At 36.8% G+C, this 22,790-nt stretch overlaps 1 protein-coding gene across 1 annotated transcript; it reads right to left on the bottom strand.

Moving 5' to 3' along the window:
- Window positions 1-3,536: 3,536 nt before the first annotated feature.
- On the bottom strand, window positions 3,537-21,465 carry LOC100889521 (mucin-3A). Its single transcript, XM_030987564.1, has 18 exons — window positions 21,180-21,465; window positions 19,679-19,864; window positions 19,070-19,276; window positions 18,609-18,761; window positions 17,472-17,570; window positions 16,705-16,899; window positions 16,147-16,341; window positions 15,333-15,460; window positions 14,323-14,557; window positions 13,574-13,768; window positions 9,534-13,265; window positions 9,159-9,260; window positions 8,656-8,783; window positions 7,756-7,978; window positions 7,210-7,350; window positions 6,583-6,654; window positions 5,943-6,097; window positions 3,537-5,455 (listed from the first exon to the last, which is right to left on the bottom strand). The coding sequence occupies exons 1-18, from the start codon at window positions 21,259-21,261 to the stop codon at window positions 5,372-5,374; spliced, it is 6,312 nt and encodes a 2,103-aa protein (XP_030843424.1). The 5' UTR covers window positions 21,262-21,465; the 3' UTR covers window positions 3,537-5,371.
- Window positions 21,466-22,790: the final 1,325 nt, after the last annotated feature.

Genomic DNA, 22,790 nt, shown 5'->3' with positions numbered 1-22,790 from the left:
AATTGGGCCCCCCCCCCCCCCCTCGACGCCGGCTGGATCCGCCCCTGGGGCTGACCAGAAATTTGCTTGGCTGAGAAAGAGTTAACCAAGGTAATATAAAATAGCTTTTTAAAATTGTATTTCATAACTGTGGAAAAATGCTGTCTCTGGCTTCGCAACTGAGCAATAACCACCAAAGTAGCAGACAAAGAACTTTTTTTTAAAAATTCAGACAAGGATTAAAGGTAATACAAAGTTTTGGTATGAGGTCATGAATTTGGTTCAAAAGGACATATTGGAAGCATATGCGATCCTACAATATTCAAGGATCGTTGTCGCGATTGAAATCGAGTCAAAAGTTATGAAATTGTAAATAATAAACTCTTTATGTTGTATAGCTCCCTCTAAAGGTCAAGATATTAATTAAGCTATAAACCAATGTTTCTTGACTAAAATCGACCGATTAGCTATTACTGTTTGGAAATTATATATCACAACTACATATTCTGAGATTTGCATGGTCGCAGCTCCCATTGTATGGCCGTAGGTGCTATTTCAAATTCATCAACATTTACCGGGAGCACCAGTAAATTGTAATATTCAATTTTTCTCGAAAGCAGAAGTGTTTTAGGGGCTAAATTTTGTAGTGCTTACAATACATCTACAGGGGCATCCAAATATATCAAATTTGTAAAGAATCATTATCCACCCAATTTTCAAAATTTCCCAAAACTTTGTATTACCTTTAAGAATCGAGAACTCTATAAAGAATCGTCTTCTTTGTCTAGTAATATGTTAATGAAATGTCAAAGCTTCCGCGCTTCGCACAGGAGGGGGGAGGGTGCAATTGAATTCAGACATGGATTAAGAGTTCATCTTCTCTTTCCTTAAAGGCAGGCTTTACTACTTCAAGAATAGAATTTCTATTTTAAACGAAAAAAATACACTCGAAGAAAAACTGTTTATACCTTCTACCCTTTTCTATTATCGACCTATTTACTCAATATATTTACAGAAAATTCATTTAATAAAAAGCTTTATGACAATATATGCTTCATTGTCTTGCTTGCCGTTGACATGTTTGCTTTTATTATCTATTCAGTCCCCAAAAAACTCATAGAGATGTACGTTAGATTTATATTTTCTAAATTCTTCGAAAAACAAAGCACCCCTGATGTCTAGACTGAACTCTATCTTTCAAACGCAACTCATCAGAACATGACAGCAGCATATTATAATATAATATAAATATTGTCTGTCTCGCCTCGACTTGACAAAGATAATATTATCTCCCTCACCTCGACTTGACAAAGATAACATTTTGGCAGGCATATTTAAAAACAGATCATTTTGGCGGGCATAGTTAAAATCACGACTCCACTTTCAACCAATCATATGGCAGGATTAGGAAAGATTCTTAAAGTAAGGTATATAATAGGATTTATATCATTGAAGCATAACAAAAATAAACACAAATATATGATTTGGGTATTATAAACAATAGGCGAGCCAGTAATTTAAAATAGCAAATCTTATGTTGTTACCAAAATTATTTTTTTTAAATATGAAAATACAAGGCATCTAATCCATTTACAGGCAGGATGCATCTACATGAAGTGAGCCCACATATATCCACGGTACGACTGGTCTCTTTATTGAAAAAGGCATATCAGAAAAGAATGACCACATATTTGTCTCTAGTGACAAGTTGTTATTGTTGTATTGGGGTTTATAAGGCTGTCCAATCTGAAAAGATTATTTTTGCAAGGCTATACTGTTTTTTCGAGCTATTTATCAGTGATGATAAGATGGCGCTGTTTCTTTTGCTCTGACAAATTAGATTCTGCTTTATGAAGATATCGTTTGGCAGGATGTGGCGTTGAACCAGGCGGCGGGTGGCTGGTTCAATTAGGCCGGCGGGGGCCCAGGCGACCTCATTAAGAAGAGGCTCGGCTTCCATGCGAGAGGCTGGAGTTTGGCGGCATATCACTATCCTCCCGTCGGCGGCAGCCAGGCTGAGCTCATGTTTTCTAGCTTTTTCCGAGGCTCGGTTTCCATTCGATAGGCGGCAGCCGGCGCATTCTTTTGGATGCCATTTCCTACCGCCAGCGCTAGCCGGCTTAGCTAATTTAAAAAATGCAGCCAAGACGCATAAGTGCAGTTAGCTGCCGCCGGCTGGTATATTCATTTTTGACGCCTCGCCTTATTATTATCATTATTACTACTTCTGTTATTATTATTATTATCATTACGATCATCATAATAATTACTATTTTCCATGACAAACTTTACCTTGACAATTAACAAAAATTCGCATCACACAATATTGGAATAGATTGGTATGTTTTTATTGTACATAATATTAAGATAAAATGAAAGTACAATTGCCAATTCGTCCTTGTTTTCACGAAGTGACGGTAGTGAGGAAAATCGTAACGCAAAGTGAATGCAATTTTTTTTCACTACCGTCACTTCGTGAAAACAGCGACGAATTAAGTAACCAAACTTACAAACAGGGCAAAATCGAAATTTGCTTGCCGAGAACAGAGTGATAAACAAGGTAATATTGTTGTTTTATTCCCGTATATATAAAATTTGATAAAATACATACGAAGTAATCATACCAAAAAAAAGAACAGAACACGGCTGGTAGCCCTATTTTCAGCAGCAACTATATTGTCGCTGCTGGTGTTCCATGGGGCAAGTTTATACAATGTAAAAAATATATATAATATTATAAATGAAAAAAATAAATAATTACAAAGTATCAGTGGAAAACATAATATTAATAATTGAAAAAACAAAAAGGTATTAAAGATAATGTTTAGCAAATGTGTTTCATAACTTTATCAATAGGCTGTATATGGCTAATTAACAACTGAGCAAAAGATGAACCCTTACAATTCAGAATTAACTTTTCAGTATGCATCTCCTCGTTCAAATGAAACGATATTTAGTATATCAAATTAAATATTAATAAAGGAAACGTGATTTAAAATATATAATATATTCTAAAACGTAAGGGAAGAAAGCAGCTATTTTAACACGAGACCTCTGGGCCCTTTGCAGGAAACTGAATCCAATTTATGCAATCTGTATTTGATGCAAACAAACATTATTATTTTCCTTCCATTTTCTTTATTCAGGAAGCAAGGAATCTGCGGTCAGGTGGTGAAAATCCGGTTCTTAAATTTTCTTGTAATTAGTTAAGGTTCAAGGGGAAATTCGATTTAGTACAACGAATTTGAAACCTATCGACCCATTTTAATAATAATAATAATAGTTCGTCCTTATATAGCGCATTTCAGGACCGCAGGCCTCTCAATGCGCTTTACATATATATATATATACTATTACCCCGGTCATCGGATTCATGCTTACCCACACACAAGGTATGCACATTCTCCACTCCCTGGGGAGTATTCCAGCCAGTCGCCATTTTGCAAGCGCCATTGCTAATCAAACCACATTAGCTTTCGCATCCTATCGACCATGCATAAAGCTATGGTCACAACTCAGAGCGGCGACCGACCGATTAGTAGCCTGTTCGGTCGCCGCTGGAATTTAGGCATCGCCCAGCGATTTTTGGAGAAGTCGAGCAGGATGTAGAGCCCTAGCGATGCCTAGGCGGTGCCCTATCAATTTTTCTACGGCAGTTACCGACTGATGACCCATCGATTCCCGAGCAGTCTACCACCGGCCACCCACTGATTTTAAAGAAATTGCCCGGCGGCCGGCCGGTGATCGACGGGTCACCAAAATACTCTCGATACCCGAGCGTTCTCCGTCGAGCGATGCCCTAAAAACAAGCGGTGCCCGGGCGAAATTGGCTAAAAACTCGCCGCCCGGCCGCCGAGCAGGCTACTTTTTATATGTGTGACCATAGATTTAGACATGTTCGATATGCAAATCTTACATCAATTTACATCGTTTACTGGCAAATGAAAATCTATGAGCAGATTCAGATGATAAATTACATACACTGTGCATTGAGACTCTTAAACACCTATTTAAGCAGTGGGCAGAGGGATATTCAAGATATTATGAACTGTAATTGATCAATATAAAATTAGATCAAGACATAGTGTAGCCAATGAGAAACGTCGAAACGGTCACGTGTACGTGCATGATTTTCACCATATGCACGGGGCTTGTACATTGGGGATAACAGCGGTCAACTTCTCGACTCTAATTTTATGTTGTAGACCCATCTTATTAAAAAAATGATACATGTTTTCAGCTAGTGCATTAGTGATATACACTGCACTTGGTTAAGTCACAATTAGATGGACAATTAACTCGACATGTCTCGTTCATGTTCCTAATGTGCCTTGAACTGCGTGCATGGTATTTTAATTAGTGCACTCGAAAACATGTATTATTTGTATATTGTCAAATCAAATAAACACAGTAACCTTTGATTCCTATTTTATTGTTTGCAAATCTTATTTACATTAACATCAATAGATCATGCCATAAATGGAGGTGATGATAAACAAACGTTAATCGACATACAGTGTTGTATATACATTTGTTTTCTTTTAGAATTCATAGATACATATCAATAGTTTATTACATGTCAACCAAATCGAAGCAAACGTTATTAATTAAATTTGCAGAACCAAAACTGACTCTAACGACAAATTAAGAACAAAAAGAGTGAAACACAAATGAGATAATTCAGTTATACAGCATAAGTCTATTTACATCGTACACATTTACGAATGGCGAAAAGAAACACGAACAGAACAATAAATCCACAATATATTACTGTACTTATTGACTCAATGGAGATGAAAGTACGCGATACAAAGTAAACAGATTACACGTGATAATCTAATCAGAGACATTACGTGTCAAATGTCTTGTATGTGATGGAAAGATTATTGTATTTGATTTATTTCATATCAGTCTATCCTTTACAGTGAAACAATGTTATATAAATTATCATAATGTGATGGCAGAGTTTTAAGCAACTACCTACATGTTTTGTTCAACCTTGAATAACATGATAAGAAGGAAGTTGTGTAGAAAATGTTCTTACTGCTTGCGACACATGCTCCGGCGATAACAGCTCAGTGGTCAATATTCTAAAGTTATATTTCTGGTCCTAATGTGCCCACGGCCAAATGTTTGACCCGCCTCTTTCTCTCTCTCTCTCTCTCTTTTATCTCTATACCTACCTACTTACCTATCTATTTACCTATATATATGTGTATCTCTCTCTTTCTCTCTCTCGTTCTCTCCCTCACTTCCTTCACTTTATTATAATGTTAGGACATGCCCCCCCCCCACCCCCATGCAAGAAGGGAATCTAGGACCCGTCACATAACTTCTTGCGGTATCTGGAACATGACTATAATTTTAATGGATCATGTAAATGTAGTCACCATCATAACGCTGTATCCTCCACGTAATCTGTTGACTCGTCAATTGATTCGTTGAAAGACGTGTAGTAGCCGCGATAAGCCTCCAACTAGAATGAGAAAAATAGTTTAAGGAAAAAAAAGACACGCATAATTCCTGCTTTTATTTTGGACAAGGAAACATATGAACTCATGTTGATTATTGCAATAAAAGAAATTAATTTTGTTAGTCCCTTCTAATTATCTATTGTGATTTCAGTATACTGGTTAAATTATACAAACATTTTCCTTTTTCAAAATAACATTTTATCAGAATGAACAGTTTATTGTCCCAAATAATGAACACAGCATAAATATTGACATCACTGTTGATGTATCCATCATGTTTCGCTGTAAAAATATGTAAGCAAATTGCCTGGGATTAATGGGCTCCTATTTGGTTGTGTAACTTTATTAACAAAATAGTTGTCTCATGTACATTTTCCACATGTTTCTCCAGAAAATTGTTTTAACTTATTGAAAACTGAAATATGTTTAATCATTAACCGATTGAAGTTAGATATTTTGCGACATAAGTCATTAAGTTACAACATTTACCTTATTGTCCTTTTTAGCCTTTGGTACAACCAATGTTTCTTCAGGGTGCGTGATCTTTCTTTTAGATGATTTCCTGATTACACATATAAGCGATACCAGCAGAAAGATAATAAAGGCGCCTCCAACGACCGACACTGTAATCAAGATCCATGTAGCTAAAAAAGAAGAAGAGAGAAACAAAAGAAATAACAAAAATGTATCAAGTCCAAAGATTACATTTGTTTTTACAATTTATATAGTAAAGAGACATAAGTAGACCATATGCACCCACACAGGTTTTGTCTCTCTTCTTTCTTTTTGTACAAGAAACGTAAAATTGACTATACATTTTACAATTCAATGCAGTGCGAATGAAATTAGTTAAGTTAAACTAGTTTAATGTTCGTAATTTGCATAGGACTGTTATTTCCGACGGAAACTTATCATTGAAACAAACCTTAAAAACAGCAACATTGAAAGTGTGTGCAGAGTAAAATAGGGCGGTCTCTTTCCTTTTATTCTTCTCTCTCTCTCTCTTTATCTCAACATCTCTTTCTTTCTCTCTTTCTTCATCTTTCTCTTTCATATCCTGTCTATATGTCTCCCCTCTCCAATTAAAGTTAGAGGTTGCTATGATTTACCAAGATGCATACATGCCTACCTATTGAGGGTGAGTTTCCATTAGCCATCACAGTACTCGTAATCAGGTCTTCAGTCGTATATGTAGTTGTCACTATTGACAGAAATTGATACCAAATAGGAAACAGAAAAAGAAACAATAATAACAACAACAACAAAATCAATACAAATATCACTGGTATTATTATCATCAGTTAGTTCTTTTCAATGTATGATGATCTGACAACAACAATCAAGTGTACATTAATTTTTTTCTGTGTGAGTGCGATTCATAATTTAATTTTGAGTGAGTTTGTGTGGTCATCAAAAAGGAGTGCATACTATGACAGTAATTATTTTAGAGATTTATATACGAATATGAATTAATGAAAGTGATGTCACCATTTCCGTTGAACTTAAGTTACATAGTCAGTCAAGATTTTAGGTGTTCATCTGTTTTCCTATGTTTTCTTCCTATTGATTTATTGGGTTAGTCCATGGTTTTCAAACTGCAATCAAAATGGGAATCCATTATCAACTTAATATCTATTTCTTATACGTTATCTGTTTTTTTTTTTCAGTTTCGCCCTTCATTTATTATCTTTCGTATCGAAGTCATCAATTAGAAAAGGACTATTTCCTGATTCAGAAACATGCAAATAACTAGTACCTGTTTCACAATGCAGGCCTGAAGGGATAGATATTGAAGTATATCCCTCAATACAGGTGCAGTTGAAGCCCTCTTTGTCGATATCAGAACAGGTTGAAAAAGGCGAACAGTCATCTGTTCCGAGTGAGCACTCGTTGGTAGCTGAACGATATACACATTTAGCAGGTATTCATTATGCCTCAAATCATACAGTATAATATTAATTTTGATTATATCAATGGTGCAGAAATGAATATCATCGTAGGCTTGGCAAGAATTATTTAAAGCCTCGCGGAATCAAATAAAATATGATTATCATGTTTTCTTTCTTGTTATATGACTAATTAAGTCATTAACGACATATGTTTTTCACAATGTTTTAATATGTCATCGTGGTCTATTTTGGTTTAAAAATTTATAATAGTGCGCGAAAAAAATGAATGTCATATTTGAACTAAGGCTCCTATAATTATAATGCGAAACAGTTGTACATCATGCTAGATCTATTTAACAAGGGTAACTGTAATTTATCAATTGAAATAGTCAAACGCCTCTCATGATACTTACCCTGAATGACAAGGTTACTAGCATCTAATGTGTATGACGAGTTACTACTGATTGTGTATTCATCAGTTGTCAAGACGTCATCAATATGATTAGTCAGACTATCATTGGTGACGAGTGAATTTGAATTGAAGTAAACCAGAGAGGTAGCGATGATGCTCCCAGATTGGAAAGAGAAGATCTCTGATCCTAGAAAGCTCGGTAAGTCATCAAATATTGAATTGATCTAGGTCACAAAAAGGAAAAATGGTATTTATGATATCTTCATATCACTCACGCTCTTGTGCAGATTTGACTTGTCTTGAAAGTTTGTTAATGGAGCTTCATAAAAACTTGCCAACGATAAAATTTCAAGCTTGAGCTGCGAGAGATGCGTTTCAGGTTAAAATCTTTCATCATCTAATTTCAATTTTCATCAACATCCGATAAAAGATAATAGTACGAACTCTACATTGTTACTCGTGTTACATGTCTCAATATGATTATAATGGTAAGGTTTTCATCTGTTATCTAGTGTCCTACCAGGTTTAGGGTTTAACCTTAGTGTATGCCAACTTTCATTCAGCTCCTGTTCGTCTTATTTACTGTTTTTTCGCCACGTTCCATCTGATTGTTCACTTTGATGTTCAATGGATCTTCCTTGTGACGTCCCTCATATCATAATTATTAAGTTGTAAGTTGTTTTTTTTTGTATATAGATAGCACTACTCAATCTCTCCGAATGTAGTAGAGTTTCTTTCAGCTAAGAGTGAAGCAAATAGTTAGGTATGTCAAGACTAGTATTGTGTTATTGAAAAATGAGCTTTGCAGCGATGTCAATAATGGTCTTGATATACACAGACTATTTTCTATACTCGTATTCACAAATATCACATTGGCACAACTATTGAATTCACACCGTACCGACTTGACGAGATCTCCTTGCAGTATTTGATAGGCAGAGCTCTGTTTGTCCAGAAGGTCATTGTTGAAGATGGCTTGACCTTGTTCGATCAACAAGATTCTAAACGTCAAGGTGAAGGATTTTGTTTCTGCAAAAAATGAAATAAATTAAAGAGAGATACGCTAATATATAAGATAGCAATTGAAAAAACACGACACAATTATCCTTTATGTCAAATTATATTAGCATTTAAATAGGTAGAGTTTATTTTGTATTGTGAACTGTGATGTGCTTTAAGAGTTTTCTCCCAAAGATGGGGCTACATTCTCATCATGCTAATTACTTATAAAGAACGGTTACCTCCCTTTTATAACTACATAGTACTGTCAGGTTTATTTACATTTTTGTAACTTCCCATCATTTTTGATAGAATACGCTGGATAGCTACAAAATAGCCTCTTCTCCGGTTCTTCTGCATTATGCCTCGAGCATGAATTCTACATAACAAATTAAAGGTTCTCACCTGAGCATTCATCATTGGAGAAAACTCTATATTTGCTTGGTCTACATTCGCATCGTCCGTCTAAACATGTCTCAGTTTCTGGATTACAGCTCTTGCAAGGCTCTGATGTACAACGTTGAAAAAAAAGGTTATTGCAATAATCAGAATTAAGCCTGTCTTGTTTTAAAACATTACAGCAAATGACTAATTGACTTAAATTACGTTCGACATGTTGGATGAAATGGCATTTTGCTTTTATACTGACGGAGTGATATTGCCTTGAAATACAAGAATAAAATTGGCGGATAGGCAAAACACAATCACGATATTGCATGTATGGTTTGCAGCATTTTCATTGAAGTTTTATTGATTATGACTAATGCTACGTTCACATACCTTGTGAGTGTATTTGAGTGGAAGGACCCCCTTCCGTTGCTTCAGCTGTGGCTGGTGTCACGGTATCCGTGTCCGTTTGTGGTGCCACTGTTTCCTGGCTGCTGGATATACTATCCGTAATTCCGGGTGTATTTTCTTTGACTGTTGATGAGAACATGTCAGTCGTCTCCACTGTTTTATCTGCAGCTGTCGTCAAAATTACATTTGTAACATCTGTTGTAGTTTCGGTTGCTGCTATACGTGAAGTCAGTGCATTTTTAGCAGATGTCATCATCACATCAGTCGGAGTACTCGAAGGGACATATGTTGAAAGACTACTCTCTTCTTGATACGTCGTAGTCTGCACTGTATGTTTAGGCGTGGGATTGCTTGTGTCTGCGTAGGTTACCATTGAAGATGATGGCATATCTTTGGTAGATGTCAGATGATGAAGAGTGGATGTAACATCTCCAGTCGTAGCATCGATTGTTGAAGCATAACCGATCGTCATGGTCGCAGTAGGCAATGTAGGCGACTCTGTAGCGATATATTCAGCTGTCGTCCAGTCTGCTGAAATGGTGCCATCATCTGTAGTCGATTGATAATTATTCACTTGTTTCGCTGTTGTCCTTGAGAAAATCATTTCTGATGAGTTATCTTGTGTGGTCGTCTCCTTTTTTGTCGTTGACGACATATCGTCTGTAGTTGGTGTGATCCCGCTTGTTGTCAGGCCACTCGTTGTTCTGGACGTAATGTCCTCTGTCGTTCTTTCAAAGGTCGTCTCCTTTTCTGTCGTTGACGACATATTGTCTGCAGTTGGTGCGATCCCGCTTGTTGTCAGGCTACTCGTTGTTCTGGACGTAATGTCCTCTGTCGTTCTTTCAAAGGTCGTCTCCTTTTCTGTCGTTGACGACATATCGTCTACAGTTGGTGTGATCCCGCTTGTTTTCCGGCTACTCGTTGTTCTTGCCGTAAAGTCCTCTGTCGTTCTTTCATCCGCTGTTATCATCACACTTGGGGAAGAAACACCATCTTCCGTCTCCAAGTCATTTTCAGTTGTTTTCCAAGCCGTTGTTTTAATTTGAGTCGTTCTCTTTTCAGTCAGTCGACCTACTGGGGTAATTGAATTCATTGTTTTCATCGTCGTACCAACATCCGTCGAACCTTCTGTTTGCTGTGTTGCTGTTGAATATCCTTCATTTGAATCCGTCTTCAGATCTGTTATCATGGATGATGTCTCCCGACTTGCCTCTGTTGAAGTAAATTTCATAGAAGCCGTTCGATCTCCAGGCATGCGTGTCGTTTGTTCAAATGAATCAGGAGTGGTAGCGCTGTGAGATGTTACTAAATCACTATCCGTCACCTCGTCACTGACTGCACTCACTGTTTCATGAGTAGAAAACAAACCCCCTTCTGTTGGTGCTAATGTTGACGGATGAAAGAATGCTGATGTTGATAATTCTTCTGCAGTTTGGGTGTCTTGGGAGGTAGTGAGAGCATGGGAGTTCATTCTAAAAGTGGACGTAAAGTGGGGAGTAGTCTTCAGAACACCTTTTGTTGTTTCTGTGATCTCGCTCGTTGTCGGATCATCACTTCGTGTCATTGTCCGTGCTGAACCTGTTTTGAAGGGTTCATCAGTAGGATGGTCGGTGCTATATGCTTCGGTAGTATATGTTACGGGTCTTCTCACAGTTGTAAGTAAATCAGTCACTGTTGTTTCATCTGAATAGACCGTGGTAAGAGAAGCCCACTCAGTCAACATCTGGGATGTTGCTTCATTTCCAAGCTTAGTTGTTCTTGTCATACTGGCTTCTGTCTCTTCTATAGTAGCATGGAACTGGGTCACATGGGTGATAGCTGATGTTGAACCGATACTGTCCTGTGTAGATCCTTCAGTTGTTTGGGAAGTTTCCGAATTAGATATTGGAACTAAAGTAGTAGATAAAGCTTCAGTGTCAGGCAAACTTGCTGCAAGGAACTCGGTTATAAGAATTTGAGTAAAGGATTCAGTTGGTGCGTTCGAAGTGGTGATATCCGACGACTCAGTGGGACCAGTCATTGAAACAAGAGTAGTTTGTGATATTGAATCAGATCGGGAGGCAACATCTGTTGCTTCAGGTGTCCCAATGCCAACAGTATTGGTTCGGCTCGGTGTCTGTGGAAATGAGGTTAATGGAGTCGAATTTTCTAGAGTAGGTTCTAAGTTATCTGTCGTTGCCTCTTCTTCTGTGTTGGTCATTGTTACTTCTGTTATCGTTGACGAGAACATGTCAGTCGTCTCCACTGTTTTTTCTCCTGCTGTCGTCAACACTACATTTGTAACATCTGTCGTAGAGTCAGTTGCCGTTATACGCGAAGTCAGTGCATTTTCTGTAAACTGTTCATCAGGAGATGTCGTCATCAAATCAGTCGGAATACTCGAAGGACCATTGGTTGAAAGACGACTCGTCTCTTGGTAAGTCGTATTTTGCACTTTATTTGTACTGATACTGTCCTTTGTAGATCCTTGAGTTGTTTGGGAAGTTTCCAAATTAGAGATAGAATCTAAAGTAGTAGATAAAGCTTCAGTGTCAGACAAACTTGTTGCAAGGAACTCCGTTGTAACAAAATTTGTATCAGATTCAGTTGGTGCATTAGAAGTTGTGACATCCGATGATTCAGAGGAACCGGTTATTGAGGCAAGGGCAGTTTGTGATATTGAATCAGTTGCTTTAGGTGACCCAATGTTATCAGTATTGGTTCGACTCGGCGTCTGTGGAAATGAGGTTAATGGAGTCGAAGTTTCTATAGTCGGTTCTATGTTATGTGTCGTTATCTCTTCTTCTGTGTTGGCCATTGTTAATTCTGTTATCGTGTAGAGTCTCTCCGTACCCAAAGTGGGTCCTGATGTTGAAGATGAAAAAGTACCCGTATATACTTCATCACTAGTAGTTAATGAATCAGTACTCTTTCCAGTTCGCGTGGTAGCCGATTGTTCCTCATATGTTGTCTCTAGTGGAATTGGTGATTTAGTCATTAATCTAGTTGGCTCACTAGCATCGGATGACGTGAAGGTCCCATCTGTATGCAACAGTGTTGGGGACACACTACTGATTAATGTTGAGACTTCTTTCGTAGGTTGCAGATCCGTCGTGGGGTTCGGATCTGTCGCTGTTGTACTATCTGTACTGCTGTATGAAATTCGTGTGGTTCGAAATGATGTTTGGTCACCAGTCGTTGGAATAAAACTTGTAGGCCAATCAGATATTCCCCTGTCTGTCGCTCTTGTTGTATGGTCTGTTCGCACCGAAGTATCTGTACGAACTGTTTCATATGTTGTTACATCGTCCACACTGTTAAGCGTGACAGTGGAAGCAGTATAGCCCAAACTGCCTGAAGTCGTAAAATCATTGCCGTAAGTGCTTAAGAACTCGGTTAACTTGGAATCTTCAGTAGCCGTTATCTCCCCCTCTGGCGTTGTCAATACTTCAGTCGTTTCTACTGTCAGGATAGTTGTAGCTTGGCTGGCTGATATATGTGTTGTCATGTCTGAGAAAGATATTTCTGATATTGTCTGCAGTGGTGTCGTGGTATCGTGTGGTTCTAGGGTATATGTTGACGTTGTGAATGCTGAGGTGGACATTGCTGAAATGAGAGGTGATTCACTTTGAACATCCGTGCTCTGTGTTTGTTGCGTCATACCTGTAGTTTCAGCGATCGGGGTCGTCTGACGAAGCGTTTCCGTTACATCAGCGGTTGATGTCGTTTGTAGTTCTATTTGATGTGGAAAGGGGGAATAATCATATTAAAATGCATATATTCCAGTTTGAAAAATACATATTTACACATTTCAAGGCATATGTCATCCTCGTTTTTTCGAGCCTGTCATTTTATTTAATGCATTGTAGTGTATATCAGAAGTACATCCGTTACAAACAGTTTCATACCTTAATAATATAAATAATTTTGCAATATCATCGGTTTAACAATACAAGACTTCTCTGATTTTATTTTACATATATATTTTCTTAATTTACATCCTACAACCAAAATAATATTGCATTTAAAATCAATGATAATACCGATACAGATTGGTTCTCCTTCAGGCACCCAAGCTCCATTCTCGCATACCAGTTGCGTTGGTCCATCAATGATGTAGTCCTCATCTCCGCATGATAGACTGAAGGTTGTACTGTCAGGGTACCAGACATTCTCCAAGGGCTCATTTGAAGATTCAAATACGATGCCCTCAAGAAGATCGGGTATCTCACATGGTTCTGTAACGTAACGTGGATTCGACTAATTACATTCCTGTGGAGTGTTTCACAAAGACTAAGATCGACTTTAAGTTGAACTTAACTAGGGCAGGCCATTCATGCCACTAGTTGCTTTCACCATTGGTATCTCAATTATGATCTTAATATACTATTTTTTTCCTTCAATAATGAATGATCAAAAATTGTAAATTCTGTAGTTATGTGACCCCGATTTGTACTTCCCTTGAGAAACCAATGCCATTACAGAAAACAATGGCATGAATGGCCTACCATAGTTAAGTCCGACTTAAAGGCGATCTTAGTTTTTGCGAAACACTCACCTGGTCCCTTTAATTTCCTGGCCAAATATATAATTACAGACAATGACCTTCCACTGATATTCAATGTATTAGGACTGCGTATCACGCAATTAATCTTCATCTTAAATGAAATCATTTTCAGCCCATAGAAGCAACATATGTCAAATTATGGAATAAAAAAGATGCCTTTCGGACGACGATATAAAGATCAAGGCAAAGAATCTATACATACGACAACGATTTCTGTTCACTAACCAGAGACGAGAACCGATGCACCATCGAGAGTAAAGCGGAAAGACAGTCCATCGATGGTTGCACTCTGACCTAGGATCCGATCAGTCTCGGCACTGACCTCTTCAAGGGTACCGGAAACTGATGATTTATCGATAAAAACGACTGCGCAGACGTCTAATCCACTCGTACCAGGGTCTGAGAAGGAGACTATTTTTGAAAGCAGGTAACCATCCAACAGTGTGTAGATCGTCTCAATCTGGTGGGCAAATAGGTGTTGATGTCATAGAGAAAAAGAGAGAAAGGGGTCAGTCTGGTCATTGGTTTAATTTGTTTTATTGGTCCTATGCACTGGTATATGTTGTATGTATCATGTCACATGTACATTTTATCTTTTTTTCTCGCTATGAGTTAACAGAACGAATTTCCTTTTAGACCAATACTGACAATTTGAATTTTAAATTTGAATAGTTTAGGGCACTGTGGTATATTGGTGAAGGCTCTTGGCTTGACAAACAATCATGGGTTCGTCACCAATGGGCAAAGTGCTTAACCCAAATCTGTCTCTCGATCTGAATCAAGGTATAGATAATGTAAACTAGCAATGCTTGTATGAAGGCTAATTGCAGGCCCCTTTGAAGAGTACATATACATACTAGTGAAGCCACCATGGCAAGTAATGCAATATTGTTATAAATATATATGTTTATTGTATTTGTTTGTTTATTTATCTATATTAGACATTTTTTCATCGTTGTTAGCATTATGGTCGTCGTCATCATCATTGTATTATCCTTTCAATCCATGCATTAGTCTAATTCCAAAATAGTGTATTCAATGTAAATATATCCTCATGTTCATTTATTTGGATACTAGGTATTATCAGTTGTGATGTCTTGCTTTATTCATACCAACTATACTATTATCGAAAATTGAATAATGCTAATACACTTTCTTTGTTCATAGCAATATGTATCGCTATATTTATACGTGTTATCATATTATCTAGAATTAAATTATACTAATAAACTTACCGCATGAACGAGCTCTGTTTCCATCTCGATAAAGGTTTGTGACTCGTCATCTGCATAGTCGGTCTTGTACGTTGCCGGGGAGCCGTCAATATGGGTTATTTTAAATTTTAGTTCAAATGGATTCACATCTAAAAAGAAAAGAAACAAACCCTAGACTATAGTTTTCATTGCTTGGTTTCTGGTAATATTTTTGCTTCAAGTTAATTACTGACGCAGTCTGAAATGCAAACAACCATTATTACGTAATTCAAATTAAACTTAGAGACTCACATACAATTGCTTTATTACATATGCTATAAGTAATGGATCATCTAAATAAAAATTATGCTTAAAAACTTAACCTAAAATCGATTATTCTCTTAAGGGTAAATATCCGGATGGTAATCGTTGAAGATAAACTGGTGTGTGCATACAAGTCGCTATACAATTATCCCCATACCTAAATACCCCAGTCACACCGAATAGGCCGACTAAAGAGCAGACAGAACAAATTCTTTCTTTAATCGTCAATATGCTGCCGGTTATATTTTCAGTTCGGAATCGTTTTGGCGTTGTGAAATGAAGTGGCAAAGAGAGAAACGTCCGGTACCCCAAAGCCATACCAGATAGTAATATTACCTTAATAGAAGTTCTGGTTTTAACAAATCCAAATGTAAGTTTTACCAATAGAAAGCCTCATTGAGATAGTATATTTATTTACTAGCTCACATGATGTAGGTAAACATAATGTGCGATATAATTATGGTTTTCAACAATTATGCATTTCTGTTCATGTCACTATATTTTGCCCAGCTACCTAATGAGAAGTCCTCACCTTCACACGTCGGTACCTGTTGAGGATTCCACTCGCCGTCATAGCATGACACCAAGGAAGGACCATAGAGCGATTGTTTCTCAGATTTACAGATGAAATCTATAACTGCATTATGGCTGTATAACTCGTCCACGTTTTGACCCTCTAGAGTAATGTATTCCACGTTTGGACTAGCCAATGGGGCGTTGCATGGTCCTGAAATAGGTATAGAAGAAGAGCAATATATAACGTGAATACAATAATAAATTTAGTTTTAATACAGATATTTTAAAAGGTTTGTATCTTCATTGCTCCTTTGTTATTGTTATATAATTATCATTGATTGATGTATTGACAACTTAATTTTTTTTAGGATTTACAGAATAGGGGCTTAATTACACAACAGCAAACTAGATGTCTAGTTAGCTTACTATGTATGGAATAACACTGATACATGCTGATCATGATAATGATGCACGTAAATCAATTATTCATAAAAACAAGAATATAATCATATTGTAGTTTGGTGTAGTATGTGGCTATAGTTGGAAATATATAACGGAACATATAGGCACTTACGATAACATTTAAAATCTTCAATTGACGGTAACCACATGCCACGATTGTAGCAAGCAAATCGGCTTGGTCCATCACTGGTAGTTAGTTCAGTGCCACCACAGCTTAGCTCAATAAGACTAAAGAGAGTGTAACCATCTTGCATTGGACTGACGATGGCATCTGGATCGAGCAAAGCAGTGTCCGGGAAATCGCACACTTAACGATGTGAAGAAAACAGACAACAACCGTGAGGTACGTCAACATGGAGACATGTAATATCCCAATGATTGTAAATAAATTAAATTATTCAAATAGGATGTATTTGTTATCAAATCTGTTGGCCTTTGCTGGATTATAATAAACAAACTGTGACATTTAAAAAAGAAATGTTCTTTTTAGAAAAGTTGCAGGACTTTTCTCATAAGTCCTCAAAACTCTCAAGCAGTTTGTTTTAGCTCATAGTTAGATAAACCTAACATTACATTCACTTCATTCGTGTCTCTCTCTCTCTGCTCTGCTTCGTATTTATTTTAGCTCTTTCGTTACACAACTCATGCAAGACTTTAGCTATTTGCGGTATTAATACTGGTGATATTCTGAAATATGGGAGAAAGAAAAAACAGATTGATTATGTACAAAAATAATCCGAAGAATTATGCATCATGAATAAAAAGGTGAAGATTTCGAATCGAAATTGTTCAATCAACATTACCATACGTCTACTTTTTAACATGTATCTAGTTCTTTTACGTCACTTTTTGAATGTCATTCCTACAAATGACACTTACCAATAGGTGGATCTGTTGTAGCAGGTTGTTTGGTAGTCTGTTCACGCTGCGGTTTCTCAGTCATTAGCCTTTCAGTCATTGGCTCATCCGACGGAATAGCTGCATAAATACATATCATATAATAATTCTTGTACAGATATTGAGTTAAGGAGATCAAATAATAAGAAATAAGAATTTTAAAGTTAAATTTTATTTTTTAACAATTTGCTTATTCAAGCTCAGTTCATTAATTTGATGTTATTTGATATGAATGTTTTCATATATTGTATTTTACATATGAAAAACATTGCCCAATTCGGCCGTGTAGGCCGCGATGCATTGTTGTTCTTTTATTCTCAATAAAACCATTATCATTTCAATTCAATTAAATTAAATCTGTATACTGTGTATTTTTTAGTTATTTAAGTGTGACAATAACAACTGATAGGTTTCGTATCTTCTTGCCTAAACAGCTAAAACTAAAACAATACAAACAAGTAATGACAACGATACAAAAAATAACATATTGATGTAAGATTGCCCCTTTGTTGGAGCGTTTTTGTTGTTGTTGTTGTTGTTGTTGTTGTTTTTTTTTTTTTGGGGGGGGGGGGGGGCTTTAACCACTGTATGTTCAAATGAACTATTTCTTGAATAAACAAAGAAAGACAAATGTCCGGGAACCAACAAAAAAAAAAATTATGTAAAATTACAGACGTAAGCCAGAATATGTTGATATATGCTTTAGCATGTTTAGTTGTATTCTATAGTCATACCCTGTAAAAATGGCACACAAAAGCATTCAGTAAATAAGAGCATAACGCAATGGCGCCAAAAACACTCAAAGTATTCCAGTATGACGAACATTAAACATTACATTTTGAAGCGTTTCGTTGTTTTTACTGATGCCTATACTACATCATTTTAGTTTTGCACCGAGATTGCGGAAATAGAGCGCTATTTCTTCCAGGGGAGGGTCGGCTTTCTGCAATTGTTCAGTGATGCTTCATTTAGTAAGTTTTCTGGATAATGCATAACTACCAATTAAATATCAGTTTATCTGCAGCATATCACACCGCGCATTTTGGAGTTAGGATCAGGATTAGCGCTAGGGATTCTGTTAGGGCTAGGGTTATGGTCTTCAGACCCTAGGGTCATTACCTTCGCAAGAAAATTCGCCGTTCCACTGCCCGTCAATGCAAATAAATTCAGTTTGTCCAATTGGCTGGAATCCCGGATCACACGCAAACGTGACCTCTATCATATTCCGAAATAGTCCGGATGGTACGGCGTTTGGCGGGGCCGTGCAACTCTCTGCAAATTAAAAGCACGAACAAAATTATTAGGGGCTTTTAGGGCAATTATAACAATGTAGTATCGCTGTTAAATCTTTGATACCAAGGTGATGCGAAATATTTGCTTCAAGATTCAAGATTTACTAGGATGTACTACTAGAATATCAGTCATACGATTAAGTGTTTGTTTTTTGTAAATTGGTTAACTGATGTCATATTTAATGAATAAATAGACATGCCCTTCAATAAAATAACACAATTTGCTTTCTTGCGAAAAAGAACAAAAGGGGAAGATTGTGAAATCGGACAGACACTTTTCATATTTACCTGCACAAATGGGAGCTTCCCGGGAGTCCCAGCTGCCGTCAGTGCAGATGCTTTTCTCCAATCCTTGCTCATGATACAGTGTAGTTCTTTCTGTGTCTTCACATGCAAACTGGATCGCTGTATTATCGAGATATACATCCCCCGTCTTGCCCGAACCAGCATCATAATGCAATACGCCAGCAGTCACTACTGGTGCGTTACATGGAGCTAGCATAAAGTACCACAAATAATAAACATGATAAAAAAAATGTTCACATTTCGAAAGAATATTGACGTTGGTACTTGATTCAATATTTTCCTATATGTGATATGTTATCGTTCCTTCTCTCTCTCTCTCTCTCTCTCTCTCTTTCTCTCGCTTTCTTCCTTTCTTTCTCTATATCCCCATCCCCTTTCTCTCTAGTTTTTTCCTTTCAGTTCCTTACACCCCAACCTGTTTAAATTTAGTTTTCTCTTTAATCTTCTCCCTTCCAAACTGCCCCTTTACATAATTACACTTATTACTCCTTACTGTATGTCTCCATTTTCAATTATTTTGTTTTATACTTGCCTCAAATCCATTCTAATATTGATTTTACTCTTAACTCTTAAATTGTCAACTCATGTTACCTTTACACTCCCTTAAAGATGGGTCTGGTATCCATGTATCGGTTGAGCAGTACATCGCAGTAGGTCCATAACCTACATAACTCTGACTGGTATCACACAAGAGAATCACTACTGCTCCATCGTCGTATAATGGTAGGTCATCGATGAGCTCGATGTCTGGATCGATAATCTCTGGTCGAATACAACCTGCCAAAAAAGAAAAAACATGATATAGTAATAATAATAATAGCCTAATAGTCCACTCCAAATTTTATTAAACCGAAACGGAAATTATTTTTGCCCAATTGATCGTGAGCCCGTCAGCCACTGAGCAGCGCCAGATCGACGTTGTTCTAAAAGGTAGCAACAACTCCCATCTTTTAACGTAATTATGCGTAATTGATATCATCATAATCTCCTGGTAATAAATTATAAATTTAATTTTAAACGATTTGTTGTTGTTGACAAATCGGATAAAAGCGTTTTTAAGCGGTTTAACATTACATTGTCATAGTGAGCTAATGCAAGTTGATGGTATTAGTAGTAATCGAGGAAGAGGGACAACTTACATTGGTCATCATATTGCATTAGATATTTAACCCTAATAGGGCCGGGCTATTTGAAGTCTTAGTAGGGCCGGGGGGGGCCATTATGGCCCCCCCTTAAGATCTCGGCCGCGAAGCGGCCGATCGCCGCGAAAATTTGCACACATGTCAAGTGAAGTGTAAAGAATAATATGATCATTTCAATTTTTTGAAAAATTCACTCATTTGCATATTTATGGTAATTTATGCAAATAAAGTCATAAAAATCACATTTTTACCCATAAATCATATATTATTCATATTTAAGCATTCTTTTTCACTAGATATATTCATTAGACCATTCTGAATAATAATACGACAAAAAATTTGGAAGAGCCAGCTTATTTCTTATGCTATCCCTTGTTTTGATAATTTCTTATGTATTTCATTGTTTTTTTAACTTATGTATTTCATTGTTTTTGTTGTTTTATTTCATATTTTACTACATTTCAACTATTTTGATTCCCAAAACAACCACCTAAACTTTAATCAAGACCCAATAACCCATGTTTGATCTGTTTTTAGGAAAAAATGACTTTGCCATACGTTTTGTACACAAATCACGAAAATGAGCGATTTTCAGGCTGACATGCAAGGACAAAAGGTCACGTGACCTTGTAACCGTAGGTCCGATTTTCAAAAAAATTATTTTAAAAGTTGCGCAAGGCTTGAAAGAAAAAAGTCAGCGAGCGGCGGGGCGCCATCCATATGCGTTCCCGAGCAATCAGAAAAATTGTGGAGGGGGGGGGGGCCATAATGGCCCCCCCCCGGCCTTATTAGGGTTAATGAAATATAAAATACTGCCTTTCCCTTTTGCATAAAATCGTATAGTTTGAATTAATGATATGATCCTACAAAAATGATTTGTAGCAAAAACTGAGTTAGGTATAATAATATGTAACGAAAATTACAATTGAATAATTAGAAAAACAACTCACCTGCAATCGATGATGTTACTTGGTAGATTATGATAATTGCTGGTAGATGTACGAACAGGAAACTAATACAAAAATATTTCATCTTTCAAACCAATACCAAAACGCAAAGCATAGCAAACAAACACTACGTTAAGATCAGAATGTTTCTTCTTCCAAAGAGGCACTTGTCTTCAAACACTGTCTGTCTCCATTAACGAGGACTTTCGATTTTGTTTTCTTTTCTTCTTGAATATTTTATCAGATTTGTTCAGATGTTATCGTGAATTTTATCAGCATCTGTGTTAACTGTGATTTGTTATCTTCCAATCATGACCCGCTTTGGCACAACTAATTGGCAATGTTTGTGAAGCACTCCAGAGACGTGAATCCACTTCCATTGTTTTATGATTCATCATAAAATGTCAAATATTTAGCCTGTCTGGCTTCTAGCTACTGGCCAGCCAGGTGGGTGCAGACGACGTTTTTCTTGGTTTAGATCTGATTAATAAATTGAATTTAATCATATTTCAAACTTTAATATGTTATTAAATCTTTGTCTTCAATAGTTTACAGTTTGCTAGCGCAAGTCTATGGAGGGAAACTGATTCAGTGAAGGATGGATATAAGATATATCTGCATTTTCATTACATTATCATACGGAATATGAACGCAAGACTATTGATATTAAAACCATGGATAATGCACTGCCTTTTAACGGGAGAAAGGGGGAAATAGAGGGACGGGTCGGGGGAGGGGGGGGGGGGGGGGGGGGTTAGGAAGACTGAATGAAAAGGAGAAGCAGATAAAAATATGGCGATTAAGGGATATTTTAAATTATTAAAATATATAGAGAGATGGTCATGGAAGAAACAGGAAGGGGAAGGAAGAAAAACACAGACAGATAGACAGAAATAAAGAAGTAAAGATGAATGCAGAAGTCGTTGAAAACGGAAGGATGTCAGAAAGTATCGAGAGAAAAAAAATCTTAAAGGAATCCACTAAAGTCACTTTACACTGTGGAGATCTTTTCGTAATCAACCAATCGTTACATCCAAGATGACAATTAGTAGACAAGTGACACAAAAGTTGCGTCATTTTTATTCATGAAGGATGCATGCCATAACAAATAGGTGGGAGTGTTCATTGTTGAAGACGAAAAAAATTGCTCAAAAAGGACCTCTCCATTTGCAGGATATTTGAAAAAGGTATTATTGATTTTCGCTGCTTGTGACAACTTCTGTTATGAACTGATATATATTAGTGAACACAAATTGCATTCCTAATTCTTCTTTCTAATGTCTGTATGATCAGTCTCGTCAAGTGTGATTGATCAATCAAATGCCCACACCTTATATCATATTTATACTAGAGGTATCGCGAAAGATGTAAACTCCTACCCTGTTCGTCAATATTTACCAAAGCTTTGCAAATACCTATCCATCAAACTATTGTAATAACCCTAGTAATCGTCTCAAATTTGTCACTGAGGAAATAAAATCGAACTATTCACCTTGACCTAGAAAAATGACGTTGACTATTTTTAGATACCAAAAATGTTAGTCATTTGAATGTTTAATTTGGAAATTAAGATATAAAAGCCAGACACAAGAGAAAGGTAAATTAGAACGTCAT

The sequence above is a fragment of the Strongylocentrotus purpuratus genome, unplaced genomic scaffold (genome assembly GCF_000002235.5).
Source record: "Strongylocentrotus purpuratus isolate Spur 01 unplaced genomic scaffold, Spur_5.0 spur5_scaffold_16, whole genome shotgun sequence".
In the NCBI taxonomy this organism is placed as follows: Eukaryota; Metazoa; Echinodermata; class Echinoidea; order Camarodonta; family Strongylocentrotidae; genus Strongylocentrotus; species Strongylocentrotus purpuratus.
Note: the sequence above shows the minus strand (reverse complement) of the source record. Positions and strands in the feature narration are given on the sequence as shown.